This window comes from Syngnathus typhle, linkage group LG8, assembly GCF_033458585.1.
Source record: "Syngnathus typhle isolate RoL2023-S1 ecotype Sweden linkage group LG8, RoL_Styp_1.0, whole genome shotgun sequence".
In the NCBI taxonomy this organism is placed as follows: domain Eukaryota; kingdom Metazoa; phylum Chordata; class Actinopteri; order Syngnathiformes; family Syngnathidae; genus Syngnathus; species Syngnathus typhle.
The window spans coordinates 6,102,279-6,130,152 of NC_083745.1; the positions used below are offsets into that span (position 1 = coordinate 6,102,279).

At 40.3% G+C, this 27,874-nt stretch overlaps 3 protein-coding genes and 1 non-coding gene across 11 annotated transcripts; 2 read left to right on the top strand and 2 right to left on the bottom strand.

Annotated features, from left to right (window-relative positions):
* Positions 1–1,476: 1,476 nt before the first annotated feature.
* rel (v-rel avian reticuloendotheliosis viral oncogene homolog) lies at positions 1,477–12,742 on the bottom strand. Of its 3 annotated transcripts, none has more exons than XM_061285383.1 (12): positions 12,626–12,742; positions 12,450–12,527; positions 12,124–12,162; positions 10,390–10,529; positions 10,133–10,281; positions 9,268–9,359; positions 6,545–6,685; positions 5,660–5,764; positions 5,299–5,517; positions 5,142–5,207; positions 4,966–5,037; positions 1,477–3,999 (listed from the first exon to the last, which is right to left on the bottom strand). In XM_061285383.1, the coding sequence occupies exons 1-12, from the start codon at positions 12,639–12,641 to the stop codon at positions 3,158–3,160; spliced, it is 1,959 nt and encodes a 652-aa protein (XP_061141367.1). In that variant the 5' UTR covers positions 12,642–12,742; the 3' UTR covers positions 1,477–3,157. The 3 variants fall into 3 exon arrangements, with proteins under 3 accessions (XP_061141367.1, XP_061141366.1, XP_061141368.1); XM_061285382.1 differs by having other exon boundaries at positions 12,450–12,552; positions 12,626–12,720; XM_061285384.1 differs by lacking the exon at positions 12,450–12,527 and having other exon boundaries at positions 12,626–12,730.
* Positions 12,743–13,371: 629 nt separating this feature from the next.
* Positions 13,372–24,099, bottom strand: papolg (poly(A) polymerase gamma). Of its 5 annotated transcripts, none has more exons than XM_061285181.1 (24): positions 23,939–24,099; positions 22,917–23,078; positions 22,694–22,760; positions 22,159–22,240; positions 21,844–21,953; positions 21,383–21,436; positions 20,978–21,089; positions 20,545–20,634; positions 20,254–20,392; positions 19,878–19,950; positions 18,945–19,065; positions 18,769–18,853; positions 18,482–18,535; positions 18,115–18,234; positions 17,849–17,958; positions 17,444–17,565; positions 17,220–17,377; positions 16,976–17,076; positions 16,666–16,829; positions 16,521–16,601; positions 16,381–16,440; positions 16,194–16,300; positions 16,011–16,111; positions 13,372–15,363 (listed from the first exon to the last, which is right to left on the bottom strand). In XM_061285181.1, exons 1-24 carry the CDS (start codon positions 23,953–23,955, stop codon positions 15,188–15,190), a joined length of 2,466 nt encoding a protein of 821 aa, XP_061141165.1. In that variant the 5' UTR covers positions 23,956–24,099; the 3' UTR covers positions 13,372–15,187. The 5 variants fall into 5 exon arrangements, with proteins under 5 accessions (XP_061141165.1, XP_061141164.1, XP_061141162.1 ...); XM_061285180.1 differs by having other exon boundaries at positions 16,194–16,297; positions 16,521–16,598; positions 16,666–16,871; XM_061285178.1 differs by having other exon boundaries at positions 16,521–16,598; positions 16,666–16,871.
* Positions 24,100–24,831: 732 nt separating this feature from the next.
* lhb (luteinizing hormone subunit beta) lies at positions 24,832–26,039 on the top strand. Of its 2 annotated transcripts, XM_061285183.1 has the most exons (4): positions 24,832–24,890; positions 25,227–25,299; positions 25,368–25,486; positions 25,559–26,039. In XM_061285183.1, exons 2-4 carry the CDS (start codon positions 25,239–25,241, stop codon positions 25,790–25,792), a joined length of 414 nt encoding a protein of 137 aa, XP_061141167.1. In that variant the 5' UTR covers positions 24,832–24,890; positions 25,227–25,238; the 3' UTR covers positions 25,793–26,039. The 2 variants fall into 2 exon arrangements, with proteins under 2 accessions (XP_061141167.1, XP_061141166.1); XM_061285182.1 differs by lacking the exon at positions 24,832–24,890 and having other exon boundaries at positions 25,206–25,299; positions 25,368–26,039.
* Positions 26,040–26,620: 581 nt separating this feature from the next.
* Positions 26,621–26,714, top strand: trnai-uau (transfer RNA isoleucine (anticodon UAU)). The gene is made up of 2 exons: positions 26,621–26,658; positions 26,679–26,714. It is a non-coding gene; the product is annotated as a tRNA-Ile (tRNA).
* The last annotated feature ends 1,160 nt before the right edge of the window (positions 26,715–27,874 follow it).

The following is a 27,874-nucleotide window of genomic DNA, read 5'->3' on the forward strand; positions in this document are numbered from 1 at the left end:
AAATATGTCACTGGGATTATGTTATCTAAGTGAGAAACGTGACGTAAAAGATGGCGCTTTGAGAACTGGGCATCCTTCCATCAGTTAGGTTGCAAATAATTAAATCAGAACAAAATGTTATCTGTACTTTTGCACACGATGACAGTGCAGAAAAGGTTTACAAGTCATGACAGAAAAATACAATGTTGAAAACAAAACAAAATTACATGCATGAAATCTCCTTTGCAACAAACTCAGAAAATTAAAAAGCAGCGTCCATCTTTGACTTCTTGGGCTGATGCATTGTTTTACTATTGACAATTGACATTTGCAAATCCGACTTTGGCGTTTTGTTTTGAGTTTGCATTTGTCATACTCTGTAATACAGAGTCTGTATATTTGTTTACAATTGTCCTATTGTGTTTAAATTTGGTAACCCTAGAAACACCTTGAGATACAGCTTTCAACATCTTTCAGTTCATTAGCGCCAACACGGCTGCCATGGCCATGTTTTGAAAAAAAAAACAAGTTAATAACTACTGTAATTAGATTATACAACGCCAAAATGAAACGCATTGTTTGCGTGATTGTGTGTGACAGGTAGTGGAGGCAGACAGGCTTCGGAAAGTAAAAAGTTATGGAACTAAAACCAGATGAGGCTTGACGGGAACTTGGTGGCCCAACTGGTCCAGCGTGTGTTTTTCCACTACAATGTTGATAACGTGAATGTGTAGCAGTGAGTGAGACTCCGAGACAAACATTCTTTAGAGTTGCATACATCATCATTAAGACAAAAGTGAAGACTGAATATGACAATACTGCAGGAGAGTCATTGGAAGAACCACTCTTAGCATCCTCCTTGTTGACATTCGTGAAGAAAGGAGAGAGCAAAAGATCCCAAACCTGTTTTATGGATTATGTAAAAAGTAGGCCAGTAGGACAACATAAAATAAACTCCCGCCCATAAATTACAGTTAGATAATCGGAGTAAATATTCGCGTGGGAACCCAATTATGGCTAACAAGTCAGCACATTCTGAGATCTTCAATTATTATTCTCCATTTGTCGTTGTCAAAGGAGTGTTAAGGAATCATGAACATTTATGCAATAGGAATGACGGCGATTTAGGCTGTCTAGTTTCGTAACAATTCCAGCAACATGGCTTTCATCACAACATGACGTACTTTAAAATGTGCAGGATTTTCAGTTATCTTTATTGTCATGGAAATTCTATATTTTGAACAATGTGGTGGAAGATTTCTGTGCATCGCGGCTTAATTGTGCTGTAACTACAAATTGAAAGAAAGTGTCAGTATACTAGAAGATCTTTATTTATTTTGTTTGGCAATAATCAGAGGTACTTTGAACAGTGCCAGGTAAGTGCGACTCATAGTAGAAAAACGAGCTCCTTGAGTAGTAGCACCTTGGGCTCAACCCAAACTGCAGGAACGTTTTTACTTTCTGGATTTCTCATCTCTGGTAGAAAGTGACAAAAGATGTTTATTCATTGTTTATTAAAAATGGATCCTGCTGCAAAACCCCTCTAAGCAACCCACGGAAAATATCATAGTCAGCAGTTGATCTTAAAGACATACAAGGAAGTAAAACATAATGAGCAAGGCTACAGATGACAAAGCAGTTGTGCACAATCACAAGTGCTTGTCCTTAACTACCCCCCCCCCCCCCCCCACACACATACACAAAAAAAGCCTGAGCTGAAAGACTAAAACAACAAGATATTTACATTTCTATCAGTCAAACATCTGTTTGGCTCTGAGAATAACACATGTGATCACTGGTGTGACATAGTCATTACTGAGGAAAGTCACAACTTTGCGTGCTCCCTCCAATTTCCTCATTGGAAATTTTAGTACTTTGTCAATTCATTAGCCCTTCAGCAATTAATGAATTAGGGCGAAAATGACAACAAATGCTGCTTGACAGAAAAAAAAAAAGAATGGACAAAAATATAAATGCAACCTGCGCAATATGTGACATTCCTTAACAAAGCAATTCAAAAGGCCACAGTAAAATCCCAACAATCAAAGCTTCAATGCAATAACGATACTTCTGCAAATTTTTATTGCAACAAGGAATGAATCATGGCGGGGGGGGGGGACACACCCCCTCAAAGCACATTCATGCATCCAACCATCCACTATTGCGCTTATCTTGTTATGGATCACAGGGAGGCAGAGTCTTATGTTGTTGCATGACACAAACAAAAACAGATAACTACTCACACTCATTCTCACTGTCACTGAGCGGAAACGGAACCCACGCGGCCTGTACCAAAGTAAGGCAAGTATACCACTAACCCACTTATATATCCTCTGTGAGCTTTTTTAGTTGTCATCACAATCTTTGAATTGAATTCCTTTGTTGTTACTGTTAACGCAGTGTTAACTGTGAAAATCAGTTTGGCAGCTCCTCATGGCATGCAGATTTATATAAAACAATATAAAATACAGATAAAATGCAATCTTAGGTCAGTTTTCGCAAGGGATGAGCAGGGGTGGGGTGATGATTTTAACAACCTGATGGAAAAAAAAAAAGCTGTAGCTCAATATTGAAGTTCTCGATTTTAAAAAGCAGTCTCAAAAAAAGTCCACGCTTGGCGGCCGCCGAATCCCCAGGGGGAATCGTGTTCCAGAGAATCAAGTTATTTAGCGGGCAGAAGGTATTTACTGTGACCGACAACAGTTCCGCTCTGCTGTATTGCACGAGTACTAAAGATGTTACAAGAAAAGTTACGAAAAAAGTTGCAATACTGCCAACAGCTGAGGAGCGCCGGGCGGCTGCGTCTGTGCGCGCGGTCATCTTGCTCCGCCAATCCTAAGTGTTGCTTTGGTTTACGTGAAAGAAAGATGACAGCCAGAAAAAAAAACGGTACTGGAACTGCAATATTTCCAGTCAAAAACGGCCTAAAACAGAACATAATTCCTCATTACCTGTTGAAAATCATCGAGTCTTGTACCATGTAAAGATTTGCATTACCAAGTGGCATGAAATCATTGCTCACTAATGAACGACGGTACTAATGCTTGTGTTCACCCGTTGATGTAACCCACAATACATTCCACGCCAAAATAAATGCCCAGTTAGCATTGCAGGAATATGATCAGTTTGTCAATATTCAATGCAACATGAGATGATTAGTTAATGTCATTCCTTGCGGTCACTGCTTTGAGGAATGACTTGTCTTGGGTCTGATATACTCATCCAAAGTCGAAAAGTGACTCTCGGAAGTCATGTGGTTAGTAGAATAAGGGTCTTTGAGGTTTGGGTGGACGAGGTGAGGTTTCCTTCCACCGTCTTGCCTTAAAACATTCACATTGGTGCAGTTGCTCATGGAACGAGGGAGAAGGTTGGTGTACGTGTTTGCGTGGGCTTCTCTAGGAAACGGCATCATGGGCTCTTGCTTGACCGAGATGTGAGACTCTTGCTTTAGTTGGAACCCAGTCTGAGGTTCTCTTCCTACTTGGCCCTTCATAAATTCATTCCTTTCCAACCCCTCCAAGAGTGGGAAAGCTCCCAGCCCCTGAGCGCTCTTTTCTGAAGCAGCAACAGCGTTCTGCAATGTGTCCTGAAACGGATTCAGGGCACCAAAATTGTTCCATACATTTTGGAAACCCGGGGTCTGGCTCCCAAGGTGGTTCTGGACCCGATTATTGAAGGAAGGACCCGCCCCCTGGTGCTGCGAATGGAAGAGCGCATGGGACTGAGGCTGGCCCATCGCAGGAACTTGAAGACCTGGGTCCAAGCACTGCAAGTCGCTTATGGAGAGCTCAGGGAGGACATTGCTTTCACCGGGGAACCCAGAAGTATGGTTTTGATGCTGCGGCTGAGCGCTCTTGGGCTGGGGCAGATTGCTCATGACATTAGAAGGATTGATGGAGGATGTCTCCACTTGGTTGGAGTTTGTCCAGGTATGGCTGACATTTACATGGTAGGGTTGGTTGAACACAGGTTGCTGCTGCTGCATCAGAGATGGAGGCTGCCTGGGGTACATGTTGTGCTCTGCAAAACAGAAAATTGACTTCTAATATACGGTGCTAGAAACAGAGTGAATGCGGATTGTATGTTCGTTTTTCCCCCAAAAATAAATAAATAAATAAAAAGCTGAGGATCTTTGGTCGGGGAAAGCAAAATTTGTTACAGCCAACCTTAACAAGAAAACATATTTGTAGCGAGCAGCACAAATGTAATCAGCATCGAGAGAAACATTTTTGAAAACATACACAACAGTATGGTATTGTTAGGTACACTTGTATTTTTTGGCAGTGGTAAATTCTTGGCAGCCAGTGCACTGACCTTGCAACTATCAGATTACAGATTGTTTCCCGTCACAGTTTTATGGAATTATTGTCCTTCTGTTACAACGTTGGTATCAGTGTGCGGACTAGCCCTGGCCTCGGTCCCGCAGGTGTCAGGGAGTCCAGTTTACTTAACATTCTGTCTGTTATCTTGGATTAAATACTAAACGACATGTTGTTTGGCATTCTTTGGTCTCATCTTATGCACAAGAAAATTAAATACACACTTAGAACGGGTGATTACAGTATTTTGATCAGGCAACTCAGCTACCTGTTATAATTGATGGAATTTGGAAGTAGTTCATAACGGGGAAAAAAATTGCGCCTAACTATTTGGAACAAACAAAACTTTATTTATAATGGAGAATGGCAACGGCAGTGCAGTGTCAGCAAGTCATTTTGGTTAACCTTGGAACTAGTCTGTTTTGTAAGATGATTGTCATTTTGCCTCGGGTGACATTTCTGTATCAACTACTGTGAGCAACATACTCTCTAGTAGTCACTCAGGCACTCAAACTCTCAAGGTTTTTTGTTGTTTTTACTGGCTCCCCAAATGTTAAGGAGATCATGGCGATAGAAGGCCACCAAATATTAAAAACTCCATTTGTCTCAGGACATCTTCTTAAATCCCTGAGCCTCTTGTAAGGCTGTTTTTCCTGAAATACTGTACCTTGCATATGATTCCCGGTATTTTGTGGCACTGCCGCTTGCTTACTCATAGCCAGGCCAGGAAAGGGCACAGCTAGAAAAATGCAGAAACACCTCTGTCACATTCATGTATTTATGTTGTATGTACTCACTTTGGATGTCAACATAAGAGCATGTGTCGTCAGTGACAAATCTTACCTGAACATCCCCACATCCTCATTAAGTTCTCTCTGCTACGTTTTTTTTTATTATTACCATAAGGGTCTAAACAAAAGAAGCAGAAAATACGTATTGTAATAAATGTTGTGCGGCTTCTTCGACAAATGGCGGCCATCATCGGGTGCATACTGCTAACCTTTGTCATCAGGAAGATATCGGAAGGCCAGAGGCTCGCTGACTTCCACGTCAGACGGTCGGCGTAGCTGCATGTGTACCGTCACTGACTCGGTGATCGAGGTGTTGTAAAAAGGCGGCGTCCGAAAGACGATGGCCACTTGACGATGAACGTCGACTTGAGAGAATGAGCCTTTGGCCTCCCAACCGTCAGAGGAGAAAAATCGCACTTCGATGTCATCTATAAAAAAAAAAGAGAGGGAAACAGAAAATGAAATGCAAAAAGTGGCCCTTCAAATAATTACTTAAAAAGAAATAATTAAAAAAAACGAAATCACAAACACAGAAGGAAACATGACAATAGACATTTCCCACCAATGTACCTTTTTGCACTTTATCACAAAGCAGGAAGATCTCGTCTCCTCCCTTGACAGAGCCGCTGTTGCTGTTGATCCGGCAGATCTTCAACTCCGCCGTGTTTGGGGCCCCTGTTGTTTTAAACACGTGGAAGCGAATCGCAGGTAAACACAATGGAGTGAGACGAAGACAGAAAAGTTGAGTCACGTGTCTGTTGGCAGACGAGGAAGTACTCTATGGTAACACTTTTGTTTGAGGGTTAGTGTCTGTACAGTATACAACTTCCTCTTTCTCAGTGTGTGCGTGCGTGTGTGATAAACACTGAAGTAGTTCACGAGTGACTAAAAGTTCTGAGGAATAATTCTTGCTGTTGGAAATGCAGCTGAACAAACAGTGCAGTGTATTATCAGAGGCATTCCTGTGCTCCAAATGAGTGGAATGTTATTTTTCTTTCTTTTTACAATTGCCCGAAGGGCATCTATAATACTGTAACATTTTGCAAAAACATACTGAACAGTCAAACAGAACATGGAAGGAAATATTAGTCGATTAAGGCACAAATGAATGACTTAAGGTGCAAAGAAACTCACTTGAGCGTCATTGTTTGTCAATGAATTAAACATTTTGATATTAACAGCTGTTAATGATGCACTAGCATAACTGTTATTAATGATAATAATAACAAATCTAAATAAAACAAAAAAAATAATAAGTATAAATAATATATAGATTATATATAATCTATATATTATAATATATATATATATATATATTATTATTCTGTACAATTATAAATAAAAATAATAATTCTAAAACACTGACTGTCAAGGTACTACAGTATTTTGAGAGATATTTCGAGCCGACAATTTAATCCAATTTAAATTTGATCTAATTAAACAAAAATGACTCACTGTTGTCATAGATGGGGTTGCTGACTACAGTGTTGAGGGCTCGAGTGTAGTGGCTGTTTTCATCTTGCAGGAAAACCTGTATGCACAAGCGGACCACGTTCAAGTCGTACTCTTCCGTCTGCAGCAGCTGCTCTTGCGGCACTGTGGTCACACACACACATGCACAATTACAAAGATGCTTGTGACTATCATTTGAAAAACAACACAGGTCTGGCAAATAGCGAGCTCATTCATACGTGCATTAAATCAAGTCATAAAAGCGGAATGTTTGGGCAAGACAGATATGCCCAAACAATAGCTTTCAGCTCCCCACCTACAATTTGTCGCCACAGTGATGCTGAGCAACGTCACAGCAGAGTGGAAAGAAGGGCGTGCGTGAGCGTGTGCCTGTGTGTATAACCGAGAGCTGAGACTCCCAACGCGAGTGCCCGAAATGGCTGGTGACGTGTGTGAAAGTAATGTAGTGGGGCCAGAAAGCGTGTTAGTGAGTCTTTGACTGGGGTGGCTCTTATGTACGTATGAGATGGAAAGATGGCTTAAGTGGCATAATAGCTTGTTGGGTGTTTCCCTTCCTCCTCAAACTGGCATCATCTGTGAACAGACCAGACACTGCTATTTCGGGCTCACTATTGGATATTTTTAGAACCCATTATTGTGTCCATTATTCCTTCATCAAATAAGATACTATTTCTGATTAAGGGTGTTACAAAACAGACTTTTCCGGATAATGGTTTATTAATAAATTAGTTTCGTTTATTTGGTATTGTTTAGTGATTACCAAAAAACAACAACACTAAACACCAATAAAGCACAAAAAGTCCAAAGTAAAAGCAGATGTTTGCAAATGTCTTGTTCAAACAGAAGATAAATCCTTCTGTTTTCATAGAGGACTAGAGAAATGTGTAGTTCCTGTGTGCTCATGTGTATGATGTGGCTCTTTGCGGTAACAAAGTCAAAAAATGTGGCTCTTCGTCTCTGACTGGTTGGCCACCCCTGCTCTAAATCATGACTCGATTATTAAAATACAATAATTTGATAATTGATTAGCTGTCGATTAATTGTGACACCTGTACTGCTATTAGACACTTTCTCGTGTCTGTCAGAAACGTGTGTCTGGATGAAAAGAGAGAGGAAGTAATGCCCTCTGATGGAGGAAGAAGTCAAGTTTCAGAGCAGAAGTTAGCTGATGAGAGAGAGGGATACACATTACACAAACTGTGGCAATACAGTACTGCTTTAAGTGAAATCGACCGGTGCCACTTCTGTATTCATCTGCATGCAACTGTAACGCTTAGCTATCATTCGTGGCTGATAGTTGGAAGGGGTGACAGCCCATTTACCAAAACAGACAACAAAATAAGCTTTATAACAATTGCCATGATGCCCTCGCACTGTTTACATCCATCTTAACCTGTCAGGTGAGGCCTATGGGCAAATTAGAGTACTGAAGTTCACAAACTCGTTTACTCCCTGTGTACTATTTTCCCAGTGAGGATCAAAACATTGGCAAGAAAACAACAACGAGAGACCCGATGGATCCTCACCAGGATTTTAGGTCAGAGTTTGTCAGCAAAGCAAATAGGAAAGCAGTAGTGTTGCGAATTAAACCTCGTCTTGAAGCCATCTTCCCACAATTTTACAACTGCATGAAGAAAATGACCCAACCCTGCTTTTAACGTCAACACTGATAAGCACCCTCGGTTAACGACTCCCTCCCCGTTTAATGAATTCTGCATTCCAAGGCCTCACGTTCTCTATGTGCTCAATGGAGTAACTGTGCCCAAGAATAGGGAAGTAGCCTAACGCTTGTTTGCGCGACAGCACCGCTGTCTGCCTGCACAAATGGAAGAAACAGCGTTTCACTAGACACCTCAAATCAGGTGGCACGAGGTGAGGAAAAAATAGGTCAAGTTCTTTTGAAAGGTTGAAATTGTTGCTGACAATGATAATTGTGTAACAACATAATCACATATTATTAGAACAATCACAAAAGAAAAAAGATACTCGCCAAATAAAATGTGATTGGTAATTTGCTAATTGCCATTTGAATAGTTGCATGACTGCTGAGACACGAGCATACTTCTTTGAGCCCAATATACAGAAAAGCAAATGACATCACATACTAAGCATCCAGTCACGTTCCTTGCGTATTTGAGAACTAGTGATTAGTATATGCTGCGCTGCATTAAGCATGGTTAGACCCCTCATTTTGCTTCTTTACTTTGTATTTTGGCTTAGCAACAACATGGAAAAACAAAAAGAGGATTGCAGTTTGTAGTTTTCCATTCAGTTTCTATAGCGTGTGTACAAAATTCAACAGATGGACCTTTTATTTTCACAACAAGAAAAAGAATAAGAACATTTATCTCAACATTTCTAAGCATTCATGCTCAATTTCCGCGGATGGTCATTGAAATCTTGGTTATGTAGTTTGATTGCCCTTAGGTGTAAATGTCTCGCTCAAAGCCAGCTGGGACAGACCTTGGCACACCCGCGACCCAAATTGGGGTAAGTGGTTTTGAAAATAAATATATGGATGGAAACTTTAACATGGTCCGTAACGGAACAAACAGGACGAGACCATCACTGCACAAGTGAGCGCAAAACCACACAACCAGACCCCCCCTCTCTTATTTTTAAATCCATTTGATTCACTTACATGACAATGTTACTGGAGATTTCATCACATAGAAATGAAAATACTGAGATGTCAAAGGACTCACCATTGAAGGGGTTCATCCCTCTGCTAATCCTTTGTAAAATGGCATCTTTGACCTCCCGCTTCTTCACGCACCGGATACCCAGATTCTGGAAACTGAAGAAATCAAAAAATACGACATGAACACCAAAACTAGATGTCCACAGAGATTGGAAAATATTTACTGTTGAAAAGTTGAAATTCTGAAGATTTGGACAATTTTTTAATAGAAATAACAACATACTACTACTAGTACTACTATTAATAACAATAATAAAAAAATAATCAAAGTCTGCTTTATTGTCAATCTCTTCACATAATAATAATAAAACTACAACAACTACTACTGTTTTTTTAACAAAGGTAATGAAATGATCAATTGATGATCAAAAACCACAATCAGTGAATTTAATAATGTATTAGTTATTTATTTGCTTAATTGCTCTTCCTGGGCACTGAAACTTAGTCTTTGTGTAATCCTGCTCACAGCATCTGTCCCTTTATTGATAGTTTTACCGTGTGTCAAAATACCATAACAAATGATCACCAACAAAGCAGATTGTGGTGGGGTAACACACTTGAATAGTGCTTTCTGCAAATGTTTACTACTGCGAGGCTCATGAGAGGTATGCAAATCAGAAATACCAAAGTATCGTGACTGAATCGCAAAGGCTCGATTTTACACGCAACCTCCGTTTTCCCTTTCTACCACACATACAGGCTGCATCAGTGATGTCACTCGGGGAATTCCCATGATGCTGTGCTATATTTTTTTGGTGTTTGTCAGCATGCATATATGTATATTTGTCATGCTTAACCTATTAAAACAAAATGGACTTATGGTGATAATGACTCAGCTGACATATTTGCAGAGGTCACATAGAACTCACGCGATTACTTTGCGATCCGGCCCAAATTCGGCCTCATAGTAGCCATCTTTGCAGTCCTTGCCCACCAGATCATGAGGATGTGGCCTGTATGGCTCATTCTTCGTCACCAAATAAACACACACTTTACCCTTGCCACTGTAATTCAAAATCTGTGGAGGAAGGAGAGAGACTGGTTGGAAATGTTAATCACAAGCATGTGCAAATAAAGTCAGTCAGTGAGCTATAGAATAGAAACGTTCATGAACACAGTTGGTCACCTGCAGACTGGGGTACGTCCTGTTGTTGTCCGTGCTTCTCTCACCGGGGATGCTGCCAGCCGAGCGACCCTCGCACTTGTAACGGAAGCGCATTCCTCTCATCCTGGGTTGCTCAAAGATGCAGATCGCGGGCTCGCCCACTAGAGAGGGAAGATGCTCCAAACAATCAGTGACCGCAAGTGCAGAGAATGCATGTAATCATTAGTGTGAAGGCACTTTTTTGTCCTGCTACTCCTTCCACATAATTCAACCGATTCACTCCATTCCACTTTTGACGTATTCCAAATATTCACGAGAAGAGCGCCTAAAATTTTTCTCATTCTAGAAATTTTCCGTTTTCGCAAATTTTTTTTTTCTCCATTCACTCTTTATGGCACATTCAACATTTCACATTTACATCGTTCCAGTTTGAAATTCACATCATTCAGCACATTCAAATCACATTCGGGAAGATTTTCGACATTCCCAAATCCAAAAATTTCACGTTTTCATGTTTAAAATTTCCACAAAATTTCATTTTTCTCCTCTAATTTCTATATTTTTCAACCAATTCAACCCATTCCAACTTTAAACTGTTCATCTTTTGCCTACCTATTCCACAACTTCCCACTTACCCAAAGTTAAAAATGTTCAATTTTGAAATTCACACTAAATTCTACAAAATTTCATTTTTCCCTTCCAATTTCTACATTTTCAACTAATACAACCCGTTCTAACATCAGTCTGCAGCATTCCCCAAGTATTTATTCAGCTTTTTCGCCTTCACACGCAATTTCTCCAGAAATTGCAATTTCTAGTTTATTATGTGTTGGCGACACTAGTAACAACTTGTTGGTGACACATATGCAGATGAAATTTTTTGGTTACTGTGTGACTTCTTAAAAACAAACCGTGGAATTTCCTCTTTTCAACTCCTTGGGCTCTGCTTCCACTTCATTACTTGCAAAGTTTTCAGGGATCCACCCTGTTGTTTACAGTCATGCTTCTCTACTTTAACCATAGATGATAGCCACAGATGAGTATTTGCTATAATGCAAAAATGCAACATAGCTTTTCTGCAACTATGATAACTTTCATTCATGTTAGCATGGCATCTAAAATCATTCTCATCGCAAAAAAACCCCCATAACTCATAGTGGGAGCACACTGCATGGACTGTTTATTGAATTCATCTCACGCGACGGCGTTGAGCATCACAAAACAGTCTCCTGATTAGCATCTACTGCTATATTTGGGATTAGCATTGCTTCTTAAACTAATATCGCGTGACTTCTCCCACTGGGCCTGTGTGAGAGGAACGGGAAGTGAACCAGGAAGTTTCATGTGATGTGGACAAAACTTCGATGTGACAGGTGCCCCAACCAGACCCAAATACACACACACACACACACACACACTCTCTCTCTCTTTCTCTCTCTCACTCCCTACACACAGACACAATTTACATCAAGGATGTCAGTATAAAACAAGCCCTGTCACATTTCTGTCCTAACTGCAGGGTGTACTATACTGCCAAATAGAAAAATGTGACGCTCAGAGATTCAAGTGATAATGTCAGTTCCAGGATAGATAGCTTGAGTCCCACCAGCTAAAAACAGCAACGGTTAACCAAGACAAGTCACTTGATTCTTTCCCTCAAAAGACAAATGGGGAAGTGAAAGTACACTGCTCTGCATTTTGTGATGCAGTTTGTCATTTTTTTTTGTGGTTCTTCGACTCTTCAATTGTACTTACTCAGATGTTGGTCATCCTCAAGCATGGAGGGCAAAAGAGCTGGAGGAATAGAATCACAAGGGCAGAAAAATGTGGTAAACTATATTGATGGGTCTGCTGAATTTGCCAAATACATTTGCAAAATAAACTACGGCAGCAATGACTTAACGGTGAAATAAAAGGTCATAGGTTCATAAAACTGAAAAAATTAACAAAACAAAAAATAATTTGTCACTTGAGAGATACTGTAAGTAAACACTAGTTGTACTAGGTTCATCTTGTTTTTTCTTTTTCAATTACTTCTCTGGTTCTTCTATATCAAACAAATTTGTTTTAGGTTCATTTACCTGACATGTTTCGGCGGAATCTTCCGCCTTCATCAGAGTGTGATGACACTGTAGGGTTGCCATTCTGGAGCCAGGCAACTGTGATGCAAATACAACATAAAGACTATGTCATTCATTAAATCTCACAGTCCAGATACTGGTTTTGTCCAATAAATAAAAGCAGGATTGCTACTCACCATCCATGATGCACATGCAAACAGTGTTGATTTGTCACACGCTTCTGACTTGCTCAGAGTGAGTGACAGAAGACTAGAATAGAGGAGTCGGTGAAGGAAGTGCCCGGGCGGAAATCCCCAACTAGAACGGGCCAATCAGGAGCTTGTGAGTCACTCCAGAGATCTTACACACGACGAAGAAATCCCACCATCACCTCCACAGAATAACAAATATTCTTTTGATTGTTTTATTATTATTAACAGGTTGAAATGGACGAGTTGTAACAGCAAGATGCATCTAAATTTGGTTTTGGCATTATATGTGTTTGTGCAAGTGTTAGAGGAAGCTGGTCCTTTCTGGCATTTACACATTAAGACTACTGAACGTATCTGTTGAGAGAGAGATTTGAATTGTTTAGGGAAATTCCTAATGTAAAACGCAACCTCAATTTTACACATTAATGAAGGGCCACTGTCAAGCCAAGCAAAACCACTTTCAAACCATGAAGAAAAAAATAATGTGGCCAGTGTATAAAAAAAAAAAAAAAAAGGAACATTTGGAAACAAGACCTAAAATCATCTGTAACTCTCAAACTATATTAGCAAATCGGTGTCAGAACAAATTATTCTTGTACAATGACGCCACCTGGTGAAAGGAATAATTCAATCATAAAATGAATATGCAATAAGTATGGTCACAGCTGTCCATATCCACAATAACCTTCACAACAGTTTGTTTGTGTCTTAAATAGAAATAAGACAAAGGCTTTGTATCGTTTTGGGGGTTTAATGGTTGTACAGATTCAATTAAATGACGTGATAACACATACAAAAATACCCTTTAAATACACTTTAGAAACAAACATCTATATGACTTTTTTTTTGTTAAATGTTTCTGAACAGCAAAAACAGTTGTCTGAAACGGAGTGGCGCAGTTTTTTTGTTCAAAAGTACCTACCTAATATGAATTCTATTTAAAAAAAAAAAAAAAGAAAAAAAAAAATCAAATGGTACAAATATGCAAATATAAATTAATGAATAAGAAAACCCCCAATAATGAAGCGTGTGATATTTTGTTGGAAAACAAACAAAAAAAACCTGTACATCTTAGGGTATGGGAATCTGATGCTGGAACAAGAGCCCGTGACAAAACAATAACTGCTCTTTTGGTTATAAATGCCGCAGCACGAATTGTTCACGTCGCATTTTGTGCTGTAATCAACCAAACATCAGATTGTGATGGCAGGGGAGATGGGGGACAAAACCAAAAAAAGTCTCCTGATGCCTTTTAAGAACCTCCACAGGAGGCGCAAAGGGTTATTACCCAAAACAAAGGGAATTTTGTCTCTCTCCAAATCAACCATATATGCTTCCATGCATGCACGCACACATGCGTGCACACACACTCAATCACACACATGCATACACGCAAACTAGCACAACAAATTGCAAAGCTTTGAACCAGTTTTCACCAAGCATCACAAACCTTTGCTTCACTGGCAGGGAAGTCAAAAGGTAGCTCCAGATTGGGGCGCTATGAAGCGTTTGTGTGTGTGTGTGTGTAGCCTGCCCAAAGACCGAAAGGCCGGCTGGGATGGTGACTGAGTGCAGCACATGTTTAGGAGCAACAGTCGCTTTGTTCTGTTTAGCGCAACATCAACCCTCAGGTTGAAGCAAACCGGGGTGGGGGGGACCCAACAAAAATAAACTCTTGTTTTTGTTCAGTTTGTGGCAAATGACAAACAGGTAACTCCCAGAGCTAAACAATTTTATCACTGCAGAAAGCCCGATCTTCCCAACTGTCATGTGTAACAACTTAGCAAGTACTTTGAAAAGCGCTGCTGGGCCCGTTTTTGGAAAACAAAAATTGCACACTTAAAAGACTGATACAAACCTGGAATCCTTTTCAGTGGTCCAAAGAACTATGGTTGGGATTTCTGTCAAATCCAAGCAAAACTCCAATAAATCACTGCTGCTTCATCTAAACTACAGTGTTTCAAAAGAAATCAATCATTAGCGGCGGAAACACCTTTTGAACAAGCCACAAAGAAAAAAAAAATACTTTTTTTTTTTTTAAACTTTTTCCTTTTTAGATAAAAGTGTGATAGAAGCATCGAAAGACTTAACAGTAAGCGTAGCTTTTTTTCTTTCCTTAAGACAAAGACGTTATGTACATGAACATTTACTGTACATATTTCTGTTTGGGATGAAGGAAATGAACATTCCATACATCAGCTGTGTGGTGAAGTTAGACAAAGGATTGGCGTATTTTTTCTCTTAAAACATAACTAAAAAAAAAAAGTAAGATAAGGAATATGGAAGATGTTCCATTAAAAAAGGAAAAACACAAACCGCTGCTATCTGAGTTGAGTGTTGTGTAAAAAGCACTCCGGCTGCCGAGCGCTGACCTCTTATTTGACCAAATCACCGATTGACTGGTTTTTCAGTAACCGCTGGAGATCTGGAGGTGAGGTGCCCGTCCTTCAACGTGACAGCCATGTGAAGTCAACCTGTGTGTTGGACCTGCCTGACTATAATGCCCCCACCTGTGCGCATACATGAATCCAGATGCAATTGCGAAGTTCACGCTATGTGGATTCTGGCCTTCTCCGTTTCTTTCAACCTCTTGGCCTGCTCCTCCAGGGAGGGCGAAAGGGCTCGCTTGGAGGCTGCTCCATTCAGAGGGTCTGCTCCTCGGCTCACTAACGTGGGGATGGAACTGCCAACGGAGTGGGTCGAGTGTTTGGACGAGACATGTTCTACACAGGAAAACATGCACACAAAAGCAATCCTATTAATTCACGGGGTATCAGATTTGAATTAAGATCTCTCCTCTGCCTTGACGACCCTGAGTTAGCTGTAGTAAGGAAAAAATGCGTGTTCCTACAGCAGTAATGTCAACTTGATTATAAACCTGACCCAACTCAGGATTTACAATTACATTAAATATTGGTAAGAAACACATTTCTAGTTGAAAAGGTTAAATCCACTGCCATCTCAAACCTTGTGGCGCTTTTTTGTGTTGCCGGGCACACTAGTCCGATTCATGTATCATGCGTTTTTACATTTTCAAGTGGCAATAAGATAGTGATCTATTACTACTATTGTTATGCTTGTAAAGTCATTTGTTTTAATCTCCTAATGACAACATATACACACACAAGCATCAGCTTATTAAAACAATTTAATGGTTTAGAGGAATAAATATCAAAGACAACTGAGCTTAGTAAAGTGGCATAGCTGCCAACAATTGTGCCAGTATCTCACTTGACCCATTTGGAAAATTAAATTCCCACCTGTGGTCAAAAAGTGCTTAAGTGTCAATGACCTACTATTGATTTTGACAGTAGCATTTATAAATATTCACATCTTCAGCGTTAAGCAGCGATGAAGGAGAGACACTCACTGGAACCGATAACAGGAATGAACATGCCCTTTTCTTGACTGGCAGGAGGCACCTCAGGCGTTACGGTGGCCTCAAATACTGGGGCCTTGGGAGGTGTGACGCTGCAAATCATCCAGACAGACCAGACATGAGTACGGGTACCAAACATTATTTGAGCCAAAACTGTGCGGTCATCAAACTCACTTGTGGCGGTTAAGGGCAAGTTTGATGGAATTTTTTACAACACGACAGCTGTTGCTGGCTGGTAGCGGTGAGGATGCGTCGGGCAACTCCATGCTGGGAAGTCTCTGCTGGAAGAATTGACAATTCACATTTATCTCATATGGCCCCCGCTTTTTAGAGACCAAACTCCCCAGAAAACGGTTGTCACCTGTGTTCTTGGAGTATCGATGATTGGAATGGGCTTAGCCTTTGATTCACAGAGAGCGGTCTAATTGTGAAGAGGCAAAAACATAACTTTAAACCTACGAAGTGAAATCAATCAAAAAAGGCAAACGAGGAAAGCGCTACCATATTAGGTTTTTCTCGAGATGCGTCTGACGATGGTGGAAACGGCTCCTTGAATGTTGACTCTTCATTGGTGGCAACCTGCTAGTTAAAGTAGGCTCATAATACCAAGTGTCTTGAAGGAGCACACATGCTGAGGTAGTCTTACCTCTGTGTCTTTGTGCCTCTTGGCCACGTCTTCCTGCACAGGCGAGAGTGGTCTCTTGGCTGCTCCGTTGACAGAGTCCTCCGGGCTCTCAGGCTCCTCTTTGGGGCTGCTTGCAGCATTGGGTGTCTCATTCCCACTTAGTGTTGTGGAGACAGAACTACTGGCTGGAAGAAGAGGAGGAGGAACATTTGCTTTGTCTGCTGGCTCTGAATGAGGAAGGCATACACGCAGGTTCATTTAGATCCATTTTTTGGCGTACTTTTATTTACCAGAAAATAAAATATACTTCTTTATAAATATTAAGACTCACTCGGACCAAGGGTAGAGGTGGACGTGGTCTGGTCTTTCGCAGCCGGTGCCGAGCTGGCTTCAGAGGAAACCTCAAGAAGAAGCTTCTTGGGAGGGCTGACACTACAGAGCGATATGAAGCACACAGGTAATGTTTCAATGACAAATTATGTTGAATGCAAGAACAAAAAAAAAAAAAAAAAAAGGGGGGGGGGAGATTAAGATAAATCCCAAAGACAAAGTCAGCAGCTATTTTATTTTCCTACCCGTCATCTGTGTCAGATATAGGCTTGCAGGGTTTGCTGGTGGGGGAGTTGAAGGGAGTCCCTGAGTCTGTGTCTCTTGAACTGTCCAGGTGACTGCTGTCCAGAGAGATCCTCTTTGAGCTCCCTCCATTCGAGCTGCGATTCAATTCCGCTATGCTCTGGAGGAGGTGAGAGTAAAATAAGATAGTGTCAAAAAAAAAAAAAAAAAGAAGAAAATGTCTCACCCTCTTTTTCCTCTGCACCAATTCAGCAGGAAGATACTGATGAAGCTGCTTCTTCTTCACATGAGTTGCTTCAATCTTCATCCCATCTTTCAACATATTGATGTTGTTGGCTTGTCTATAGACTGGAGAGAACAGCAGCAGCATTTAGGAAGAGAAAAAGTGGTCAAAACCAGTCTGCGAGACATTTTCCAAAGCTTTGGAACTTGAACAAACCACAAATGGAAAAACAGCGGTTGAATCTTCCCAGCAACAAAAACTACTACTAAAAATCAACTTATCCAAGAGGTCACAATCACAAAACTGGAGCATGATGGTGACGTCTGGTTTCTGATTCACAATTACAGAAATGGATTGAAGGACAAGGGCAGAGGATCAATTGAAGAAAACGTTTGCGAGACTACCAACCGGTGTCTGTGAATGACTGGATATCGTATGTAAGATCAATGTTAACACTGTCAGCATTCTCCACCTTCTTGAAAATGATGCCAATGAACCACATGGACACAAAGTCATTCCTGCAAGACATTTAAAGGAAAACACATTTTATTAGACATATGTTTTTTTCCCCTAGTGGTCTCCTTTACAAATGTGTTGTCAAACTATCGAGTTCTCGCTCGCTACATGGGCAAGAGGGAATAACAAACAAATACAAAACAACAACATGAACTTACTCATTGCGGTTCTCTTTGGATCCAGGGAAGGACTGTGGATTGACATGTGCCAAGGTAATGTATTCATTTCTCTCCAGATTTCCCACCAAAACTCGAATCTTTGACTCAACCAGTCCGATCCTGCAGGAAAAGGCATTGTGTTTTGAATAATTCCATTCTGGATTGAGGTCACCAGAGTATGTAACTCACAGGAAGGTTTGTTCCTAGAAATACTTTTATAGTATGGATTTTTCTGACAACAAGTTGCTTTTTAGTAGTTTGGTGCGTCCTGCAATTTATAGTCAGTAAATTTACATGATTTCAAGATGAAAATGAACATTTTAATGGAGTAATGATGCACCTATGGACATGCAAAAATGGCACTCACCATTCCAAATGATTTTCTTCTGTGGATGCACTGGCGGTCAGCACGATGTAATGTCTGTGGACCAAATCACAAAATGTAGAGCTTCTTCGAACTTACTGCATTTGAAATGCCAACTTGAAAACTAAAGAAATTTGTTGTGAGCCCAGTTTCAATTTAGAGGGAATTATATGAAATTTCATTTCCTAAGAATTTTTTACTAAATTACAAAACAAATCCTATACATGATGACGTTCAGGACATCTGCTTTAACATTTCAATAAGGGCTCTTAGTCTAATTCAACACTTACTTGTATTTCTGGAAGAAATTGGGCGGCTCAAAGAGCTTTGACCATTCAGCTTTTCCCTGAAGGATCTCATCTGTGACGCTGAGACCTGGTCACATGAATGGCAAACCAAGATTAAATACAGAAGAAAAAAGGAAGAATATGCGAGCTTGTTATGAATTAATTGCCAGAGAAATTACCATATTTAAACTCCTCGCTCATAATGGTGCGCGTTGATGTGGAAACGTTGTATGTGGAGTTTTGCTGGGGGTAGGCCGGGGTGATGATTGGCATCAGGTGATATCGGTCAGATGGGTTCACCTAAAGAAAAACCGAAAACATATGCTTTATGTTTGACTGGTGACAAAAAAAAAAATTGTCATAGCCCCAGATTTGAGCAAATGATTGATGACAGTGAAAATCGACTCTCCACTAAAGAGTGTAATCCAGCCCCCCCCCCACACAATTTTGGTCCCAAATTTAAAGCTATAGTGTAACCTTTGGCGCCCCCCAGGCTGAAATTATGCATTACATCAGCAGAAAAGAGGCAATACACATTATGCCCCTTTCTATGAGAATTGTGAGTGAATTTCATGTATTTTACATCAGACATCTTAGAAGGCAGTTACGGGTCCTCAGGAAGTTGGACTTGTGGACTTTGCAGCAGCTATTGTTTTCTTTTTACATTAAAGCCTGTCTGTTTGTTCAAATGACAGACAGAAATATCCAAAGTAATAAAATACAGCCAGTGAGTTATTCCCTATCATTCTGCATTTGTGCTCCATGTAATTTGTCAAGCACCTCCTTGGGCAGTTGAGGACAGAGAAAGACGAGTTTGTTCATGACAATTTTTATTTTTGTTTACACGGCCATTATTGCATGACTACAAAACCAATAATGAGCATTTTACAAACAGCCGAGCTCCACCTATTGCTAGGTAAATTGCACTATTTGTGCTACGTCATTTTTGGTGCGCCATTCACTGGGCCAGCATGAATATGTTGATGGTCGACACGAAACAAAAGATAAAATGAGGTAGATACATCAAAATGTTAGATGACCTGATAGGTTTAATTAATCATGCCAGTGTTAGGTTCTAAAAAAAGTTGCAAAATCCTCAGTATTATACTCACTCTAGGATCCCATACAGGTAGATTCAGGTTGCTGTCCTCGGGTTGTTTCAAAAGCACAGGATTCGGCCATTCCCTGAAGCGAGAAAAACAAATCTAATATATTGTGAAGCTTCGTATCTGTCAAGTCATAAATGTAAAAATCAGTACAACTGCATTCAGGAGCTGTGAGATGCTGCCATCACATGATAAAAAGATACATTTGCATATTTATGTCTCATACTGTGACAGACAAAACAGAAGTGTAAATGTAATCTGAACGGAATTAGGCGGTCAGTAGACCTTCTCCAGGTAGGAGGCACAAACAAACACTGGTACATATGGTTCAGCAGTATCTCTTGGAACTACTCTGTTCGAGTGGGAACAAGAATAATCTCACCATTTAGAAAAAACTAAGAAGAACTTGTGGACGAGAGTGGCGGCAACAGCATTAGGGTAGAGTTGGCAAGTCCTCGCTACAAGCATTGCCCACGACACTCCACCGAGGAAGCCCAGCATGTTGGAATAGATCCCGCGCCCTGTTGTATAAATTGTAAATTCAAACTTCTGAAATAATGCAATGTCCGAGCAGTAAACAGTCAACTTATGATAACGTGTTCAGATGCATGCAATGGAGTACATATGGCAAAGAAGCTGGCATACAAATAAAGATTCCACAATCAAAGCTTACGTTTCGCCCAAAGTTTGATGGCTCTCAAGGTCAGCCTGAAGTTTTCTTTGTTTGGCACTAAGTACAGTATTTCATCAGTCACTCGACAACCTGTAATCACACAAGATATTGGAAATCCCCACAAATAGAGGGCATCTGATCCTCATAAAAGCAACGATTTAATAGTTGGCACAGCAGAGAGAGAGTGACAGAGATTTAAAGGGCAGCAAAAACAATATAACAGTACCTTCACTTACTAAGTTTAAAATTTAGACCATGTTTTTAAAAAAAGAAAACCAACACCCTACAATATTGTGTGGCAAAACAACACAATGATGACATAAAACATAATGTAAAGATTCTCCAAAAACTTAGCCTGCTCATACACTGAGGTACTACTGTCCATCGATACAGGTTAAATGTCAAAAGGGGTATGCATGTCCATGTGGTTTACCATTAAGACTTCGAATGCAACGAATGTCTAGATTTCTTAGGATGGAATCCCCCCGAAGGTCAAGGTTGTCTGGAATGGATTGTAACGCCAGTCTGGCAAAAAGAAGGTCAATCTGATGGGAAAACAAAAAGAGTTTATATAAAAAATAATTTTAAAAAAAACGTACACCATAACATGTCTGAGAAGGAGAGCAGCATTGTGCAACTATGATTTTGTTCAGTAAATGGGAGTTACTGCGTACTCATCTATGACAACCATTGTTACATCAGGTATTGATTTCATGCGTATGTGTGGGACACACAATACATTAGTATTAGTCAAACAATGTCAGCTTTAACGTAAAATACAGCGAGTCCGGCCTTGGTTTCTCAAATGCTGTTTTACTTTAGTCTTGAAGTAACTTACCTCTATTCCATCAAATTTTAATTTTATAACAGGAACAAAAGCATCCTCGACAGCCTTGAAAAACAAGCAAACAAGAAAGCCATGATCACAAAGTGATTTTAACAACTGAATCTCCGTGGCAAGCTTGGCATTTGGCACATGTCCCCTTTGTTCAGCAAAGGGGGTTTCTCTTGTTGTTCTTAGTTTCAATATTAAAAATGTTTAGGGGTATTTTTTTTTTCTCCGGTTATTGAAAAATTAGCAGCAGGCCCAAGTGACATTTCGTTAGCTAAATAGCATCATTGTGAAAGTTACTGTCCCAACAGCAATAATAACTACCAATGTGCTTACTAAAAATTGTATGCGTTTGCGTACAATTCTAGACTTCCAAGTTAGGGTACTAAAAAAAAAAAAAAAAAGCTGTCTTGAATTTGTTTTTGTTTTCTAAAAAGTGTTTCCCGACAAATTACAGCATGACTTACCCTCAGGTCCTTGATCTCTTCATGCTGTTTAAATTTTTCAAAGAAAGATTGAAAAAAGTCACTCCTTTCTACATGACGAGGAGCCACACACAGGGCATCAATATCAGCTCCTGCAATGAGCACCATCTGATCAGCGTCATTCGTTCCAAGTCATTTCTTATTGGTCATAAACTATAACGTGTAAAGACATTTTAAGAAATGCTCAAAAGTTGAACAAAGAGCTTAATGGCAAATTTTAATTTGAAGCAACTTTGGAATACTTGAGCAAAATATGTCAAATAAGAGATGAGAGTCTGAGTCAAGCATTTGACGTACCTTTCGTGTGCACCCCAAGACGATATGAACCAAATGTAAATATCTTGCCCCCAACGCTGCTTATAGCTGAGGGTGGAAGGTTCTGTTGAAAAGACAACAGGATTTCATTTCAATCTAATAACAAAATTGTTTTAAGGAACATCTTAAGCCCACCGCATTTAGAGTGACACCACCGAATTAGATTCAACTGGGCAATCTCAAACAAATCACAGTTGGCAATTGACCTTCACACACCAATAGATGATCTGATGCAACAAAAAGATGCGACCCTTAGCATTCGTATTGGGAAAACATTTTGAAGCATCACATATTCTTTAATTGCACCACAAACTGATTGCCCTTGACCCCAAAGTCATATTTCCCCATCACAACACTTACAATTTGATATGTATGTAGTATGGGAGACAAGCTAGTTGTACACGGGTGGCAACTGACAAAATCTAGTTGCAGAACCACGCACAATGCACAAACCAATACATTATTTACGACAAGTCGCATCGGTCGGTGTACGGCGGTCTGTAGTCACCCGACTTACCTTTAATTCACTGATCTCTGCGATCCATTCTTTGACAAAGTTATTCAATTTTCCCAGAACAGCAAGTCTGAAAAGAGAGCAAGACAGCTAGTTATTATATTGGATACTTAAGATCTAATTTCCTCGAGCTCTTTAATTAAAAAAAGAGCAGCACCACAAAAACTAAAGAAACTCAGCAACACACACGTATTCAACAGAGATGAAAATAAACGCATACACTTACCTGTGATTTAATTCCTCTTCATCTTCAAACACTCCAAATGGCTTCATTGCATCGCAGAGCTTCTTGGTGTATTGGTGGTCTATGTCTCTTGGAGGTGCAAGGCTAATAGCAGATGTAATGCCATAGTGTTTCTGAGGCTGCTGCTGCCCTCCCGGCATGTTGCTGCAAAACAACAGGAAACAGAATTCTAAAAACTGCACCACCAGCTCGTTCTTCTTATCATTGTTGGCTGTCATTCTAAGTCTCTGTATTATTTTCCAAAAGGGTACATACATGAAAAATGAAATGACAAAGTTGGAACACAAACATAGTGCAGCAACCAGTTTATTTGCAGATAGGAGTTCGTTATTTCGTAGGGTTGCCATGCAACTACATTGTAAAACTTTACATTTATATACACTTGGATGCGAGACGACCCAATAATTTGAATATCATTCCCATTAAACAAGAAAAGCGTTATGAATTCGCAAGTTACTCCAGAACCATTTTCGAGATGTTATTTACGATTTACAACTTCGCCAAGTTGAAGCACACTTAACGGCGATCCTTGGCCAATAAGATATAGATCTCTACTATTCTTAACGAGCCATGCAAATATCAGGCATAGCAAGGACGTTGAATTATTCAGTTTAATTGAACAATTGGGCATTTGCTTGAAAGGGAGCGAGCAAACGTTAGCAAAGAGCTCGCTAACAGGTTGGAAAAGCGAGCGGGCTAATTTAGCATGAGCTAAACGCTAGCTTCCTGTTATTGTGGAAATGATTTGTTTGCCACATTTCAGACAGACTCTAAAAGTTGACATTTTGTCCGGGCAAATTTCCAAGTGAAACCGTTCCCCCAAGTGGCCTCATTATACAATAGTTAGACAAACTACAACGTAACGGCCTAGCCAACAATCGATGGCTACAGGCCTTGTTATGACAGTTAGCTATGCTAACGCTAGCTTTTAGCCTATTATTCCCGACTGTTAAACGGGGATAAAAAGGCCACTGCAGAGAGGTAGACTTCATAATTTGACTTACCTTGACATTTCTTTCATGACACTCAAACCAGATTCGCTCTATTACCGCTACGAAGCTGTGAGAAACTAAGAAGGTCAACAAGAAGAAATAATTAGAGATGGTAAGCTCGAGTCAGTCCGCTCCACACAGCACCGAGCTTTTTGAAGCGGAAGTGTCGCAGGGCAGTGTTTCGAGCACGCCCCCTGTCACGTGACCAATGCAAGCGAGGCCTCGGGGACGTCACGCTGCGTCACGCTGCGTCACGAGCTTTGCGGGAAATTCGAAAAATCGAAAAAAGCAGGCCCTGGTGAGATGCTGGAGAGACTATGTCACTTGGCTCACCCTTTGTCCGGAGTGGAAGAAAATGGACGGGCTGGATGGAAAAGTTCTAGTGTTGGACGACCAAATAAAAAGACAGTGGAGAATGAGCGAAAGAAACACAACTGTAAAACGGAAAGTGGATAAAGATATCAAATATCATGGAGGAAGAGGAATTAAGTGATTATAGACATAGTCCACCCATCCCATTAGTGTAATCCACATTAAATCCCAATGAAGCGAAATCTTCTGTTAATCAATGAAAGCAGATCTATGTTGCCATCCGAACACAGGCTGTCTCGGGTAAATAAATCCTTCTCAGGAGTAGACTGACCTGTTTCCTGTTTGTTACTGTTCTCATGACAGTCATGGCCTTTAGGACGCTCCACACACCGGGTCATGCTGGTCACTTGATCATGATCAAATTTATACCATTCTAGAAGAATGGGCCATTTAACCTAAAGCTCTTATCTCAGCCTACAGTTCTTGTTTGCGGGAAAGCTGATGCTACCTGTCGGCACACGCACACACACACACAAAAACACACACGCACAGACACAAAAGGGCATCAAGCCAAGGCAACAAAGCAGGTGCCCCAGCCTCCTGAGCTTATAAAAATGAGCAGGTCACCAGCAAATACACAGGACACGCATAGGTAATCCATGTTTGTTTCATACTTTGCACATATGCATGTTAATTTTTTCCATGGGATCATAATGCAATGAAAAGATGTTTGCTTTTTCTCTTCATAGCATTCTCCCTTGCTGACTTTTACTTGAATTACTCAGTTAGCATCTTTGTGACAGGTTAAGTATGAGTAGTAACCTTTACTGACCGCCAATCAGTCAAGGGAGATCCCTGCCTGTCACCAAAAGTCAGCTGTATCCTCATTAGGATAAATTGCAAAAAGTGGACATCATTGTTGAGCAGGTTGTGTCGTGATCATGTTTGTGACATTTGTTACCACTATGTGATCTTGTTTGCTGTGTAGGTCTGTCGAGTCATGGCCCTTCAGATGCTGACCTTGTTTTTGGCTGCCTACGGTTGGTTGATGCATCCAACAGGTGTTCTCTCGTTTTGTGTTGTGAGGGCAGCTCATTTTCTAGTTCATAACCATGAGTGTTATGTTCAGCTTCTAATAAGCTGCCAGGATGTCACCTGACCTACCAAAATGTGAGCTTGGAGAAAGAAGGATGCCTCTCGTGTAGCCTCGTGGAGACAACCATTTGTTCTGGATACTGCTCCACAGAGGTAACGTTTCTTCTCTGGCGTTTCCCTCGACAGACAACTGCAACAATGTTGTATTGGTTGTCTTCCATGCAGTACCCTATCTTCTACGGCTTCCCTAGCGAAGAGCCTCAAGTGTGTATGTATGAGCGTGTGCACCACCAACAGTTTGAGCTGTCTGACTGCCTTCCAGGCGTGGACCCTGTAGTCAAGTACCCAGTGGCATTAAGCTGCAGTTGTGCAGCATGCTCCATCCTCACGTCCAACTGTAATGAGGAACCCATGGAACCTACCAAACCTGACCTCTGTGCTCAGATGCCCGCTAAGTAATTTGTGACCTTTGTATCACTTACCTTTGTGTCGTCTTCATGTTTGCGATTGTAGAATGGATAATAGTGAAGATAGCAGTTTCAACAGGAACCATGCAGGATCGTGTCTTTGCATGTTTAGACAGAATGAATAGCACATAAATTGTACATGGATACTTTATTTAGATTTTGTATTGTGCACTTGTGTTTGATCAGTTATGAAGGAAACTAAATAAAAGCAGTAATTCAAACTACTGTCTTGAATGACATTTCAATCTTTCATTGATATTTAAACCTGAGTTCAGTTGAAGAGCTTGATCACATTCGTTACAATATCACCCATCACATGCACACACAAAAAAAACAGACTACAACGAGGACAAATACCCCTGACATTGCTCCATCTTGTTCCGTATTTTGGTGGTTACGTCACAGTGACGCAACTCAGTCGCTCTTTTTTTTTTCATATATAAATTGTAGTAATTTTTTCGCGCATCCCGAAGAGTGGAGAACTCGACTTCACTTTACTGTAGCACTGCGTGCGCCACGAAACTATATACGTCACGTTATATTGCTTAAACGTTTTATAAACATGTAATGTCAAAAGCATCTTGAACCCGAAAAAAAAAGTCTGGTAAACAAAGCTACGTCACAGCAAAGCGGTATTTCCGGTTGGATATAAAACGATGACAAACACGCAAAGGCGTGTATTTTTAAGCGCTGTTCACCCCATTAAGTGCGCAGATTGTCTGTGTTATCGCGTTCCTACCGCGGTGGAACAGAACTCTACAAAAATCATGTTGTGGTTTTGTAGCAGTTTATAAACGTATCTGCCAGCCGTCTAAGCCAAGCTCCAGTGGCGCAATCGGTTAGCGCGCGGTACTTATATGACAGTACATTGTAGAGCAATGCCGAGGTTGTGAGTTCGAGCCTCACCTGGAGCAGAATTTTGCATGGAACCTTGTTCTTTTCTTGACTGTTAACTAAGCATGTATATTATAATCGTCTTGGTTATCTATGAATTAATAGTCGTTATGATCTTTTCTTGCCGTGGCAATACTGAAAACATGGAGGATCCCTTAAAGCTGCGCTTTGTTTTTCATGCCAGTAGGGGGCAGCATTTATCCGCAAGTAACCACTGCCCTATTCACCACCATCCTTCCCATTTCAGTACAAATGAAAGCAAATATAGTTCCACCGGCAGGCGACACTGTTGTCCACAGTTTGCCTTTCTTATATTAACTGACGTTTTGCAAACTGAAGTGACTCCACGGATATGATTGGCTGTGTGTAGTATTTGAATAAAAAGACTTGGCCCAGCAAGTATACCTCAAATATCTATCCATGTATCCTATTTTTTTTGGTCCATATATCTCACATACTGTTATCCAGAAGGACTTAAAACGAAAAAACAATCTGCTTCTGACTATATTTACTATAAAAGAAAAATTCTAAGTTTAATATGAGGATTTTAATTTAAGGATATTAGACTGAAGTACCATTAGATCACTGTTCTTTACAGACCTTGGAATATATTCTCTTAGTGATAACTCCATTCCACTGTTCACATTCTGAGTTGGAATTAGTGCAGAAAAAAAAATCACCTAGAAAAGTTTACTTTTCCCTGACAATTATATAGTATCAGAATTTCCAATAATTTAGAAGAGTATCATGTTTAGGGTTAACGCACAAAATTCTCAAATCAAGTCTTGTTTTGCAAGGAGTTGGCCAGATTTGGTCATGAAATCACATAACAAGCTGTGCAAGAGCTATTGGTTAAGCGTTGAATACATTGTACTGTAATTTTAATGACATGAATGTGCAAGTGCCCGTGAGTCACACTGTTCCCATGAGAAATAAATTGGGATTGGAATGCTGGGATTTAAGAATTCATATGCAATGTTTTATGGCTCAATCTGGCCTGGGATTTAAGATTTGATATTCAATGTTTTATGGCTCAATCTGGCCTACAACACAATGATTGTGTCTCAGTATTTACATCATGTATGTGTTGGTTCCATTTTCCTGTTCTGAACATGTCAATCTGCGGAAAACAATCATTAACAGGTTGACCAATAATTCAAATCATTCTACACTTGGTGCC

What these genes read in the sequence shown, in the direction of transcription:
- papolg (XM_061285176.1), bottom strand. An exon ending in GAAGAGGAATTAAATCACAG is followed by an intron (nt 22,761 to 22,916) that starts GTAAGTGTATGC and finishes CTCTCTTTTCAG; the next exon opens with ACTTGCTGTTCTGGGAAAAT. An exon ending in TGGTGCAGAGGAAAAAGAGG is followed by an intron (nt 17,378 to 17,443) that starts GTGAGACATTTT and finishes CACCTCCTCCAG; the next exon opens with AGCATAGCGGAATTGAATCG.
- rel (XM_061285382.1), bottom strand. An exon ending in TGAGGATGACCAACATCTGA is followed by an intron (nt 10,530 to 12,123) that starts GTAAGTACAATT and finishes TTCCCTCTCTAG; the next exon opens with TGGGCGAGCCCGCGATCTGC. An exon ending in TTGTGATAAAGTGCAAAAAG is followed by an intron (nt 5,518 to 5,659) that starts GTACATTGGTGG and finishes TTTTTTTTATAG; the next exon opens with ATGACATCGAAGTGCGATTT.
- lhb (XM_061285182.1), top strand. Translation starts at nt 25,239, where the DNA reads ATGGCCCTTCAGATGCTGACCTTGTTTTTGGCTGCCTACGGTTGGTTG. An exon ending in TTGGTTGATGCATCCAACAG is followed by an intron (nt 25,300 to 25,367) that starts GTGTTCTCTCGT and finishes TGTTATGTTCAG; the next exon opens with CTTCTAATAAGCTGCCAGGA.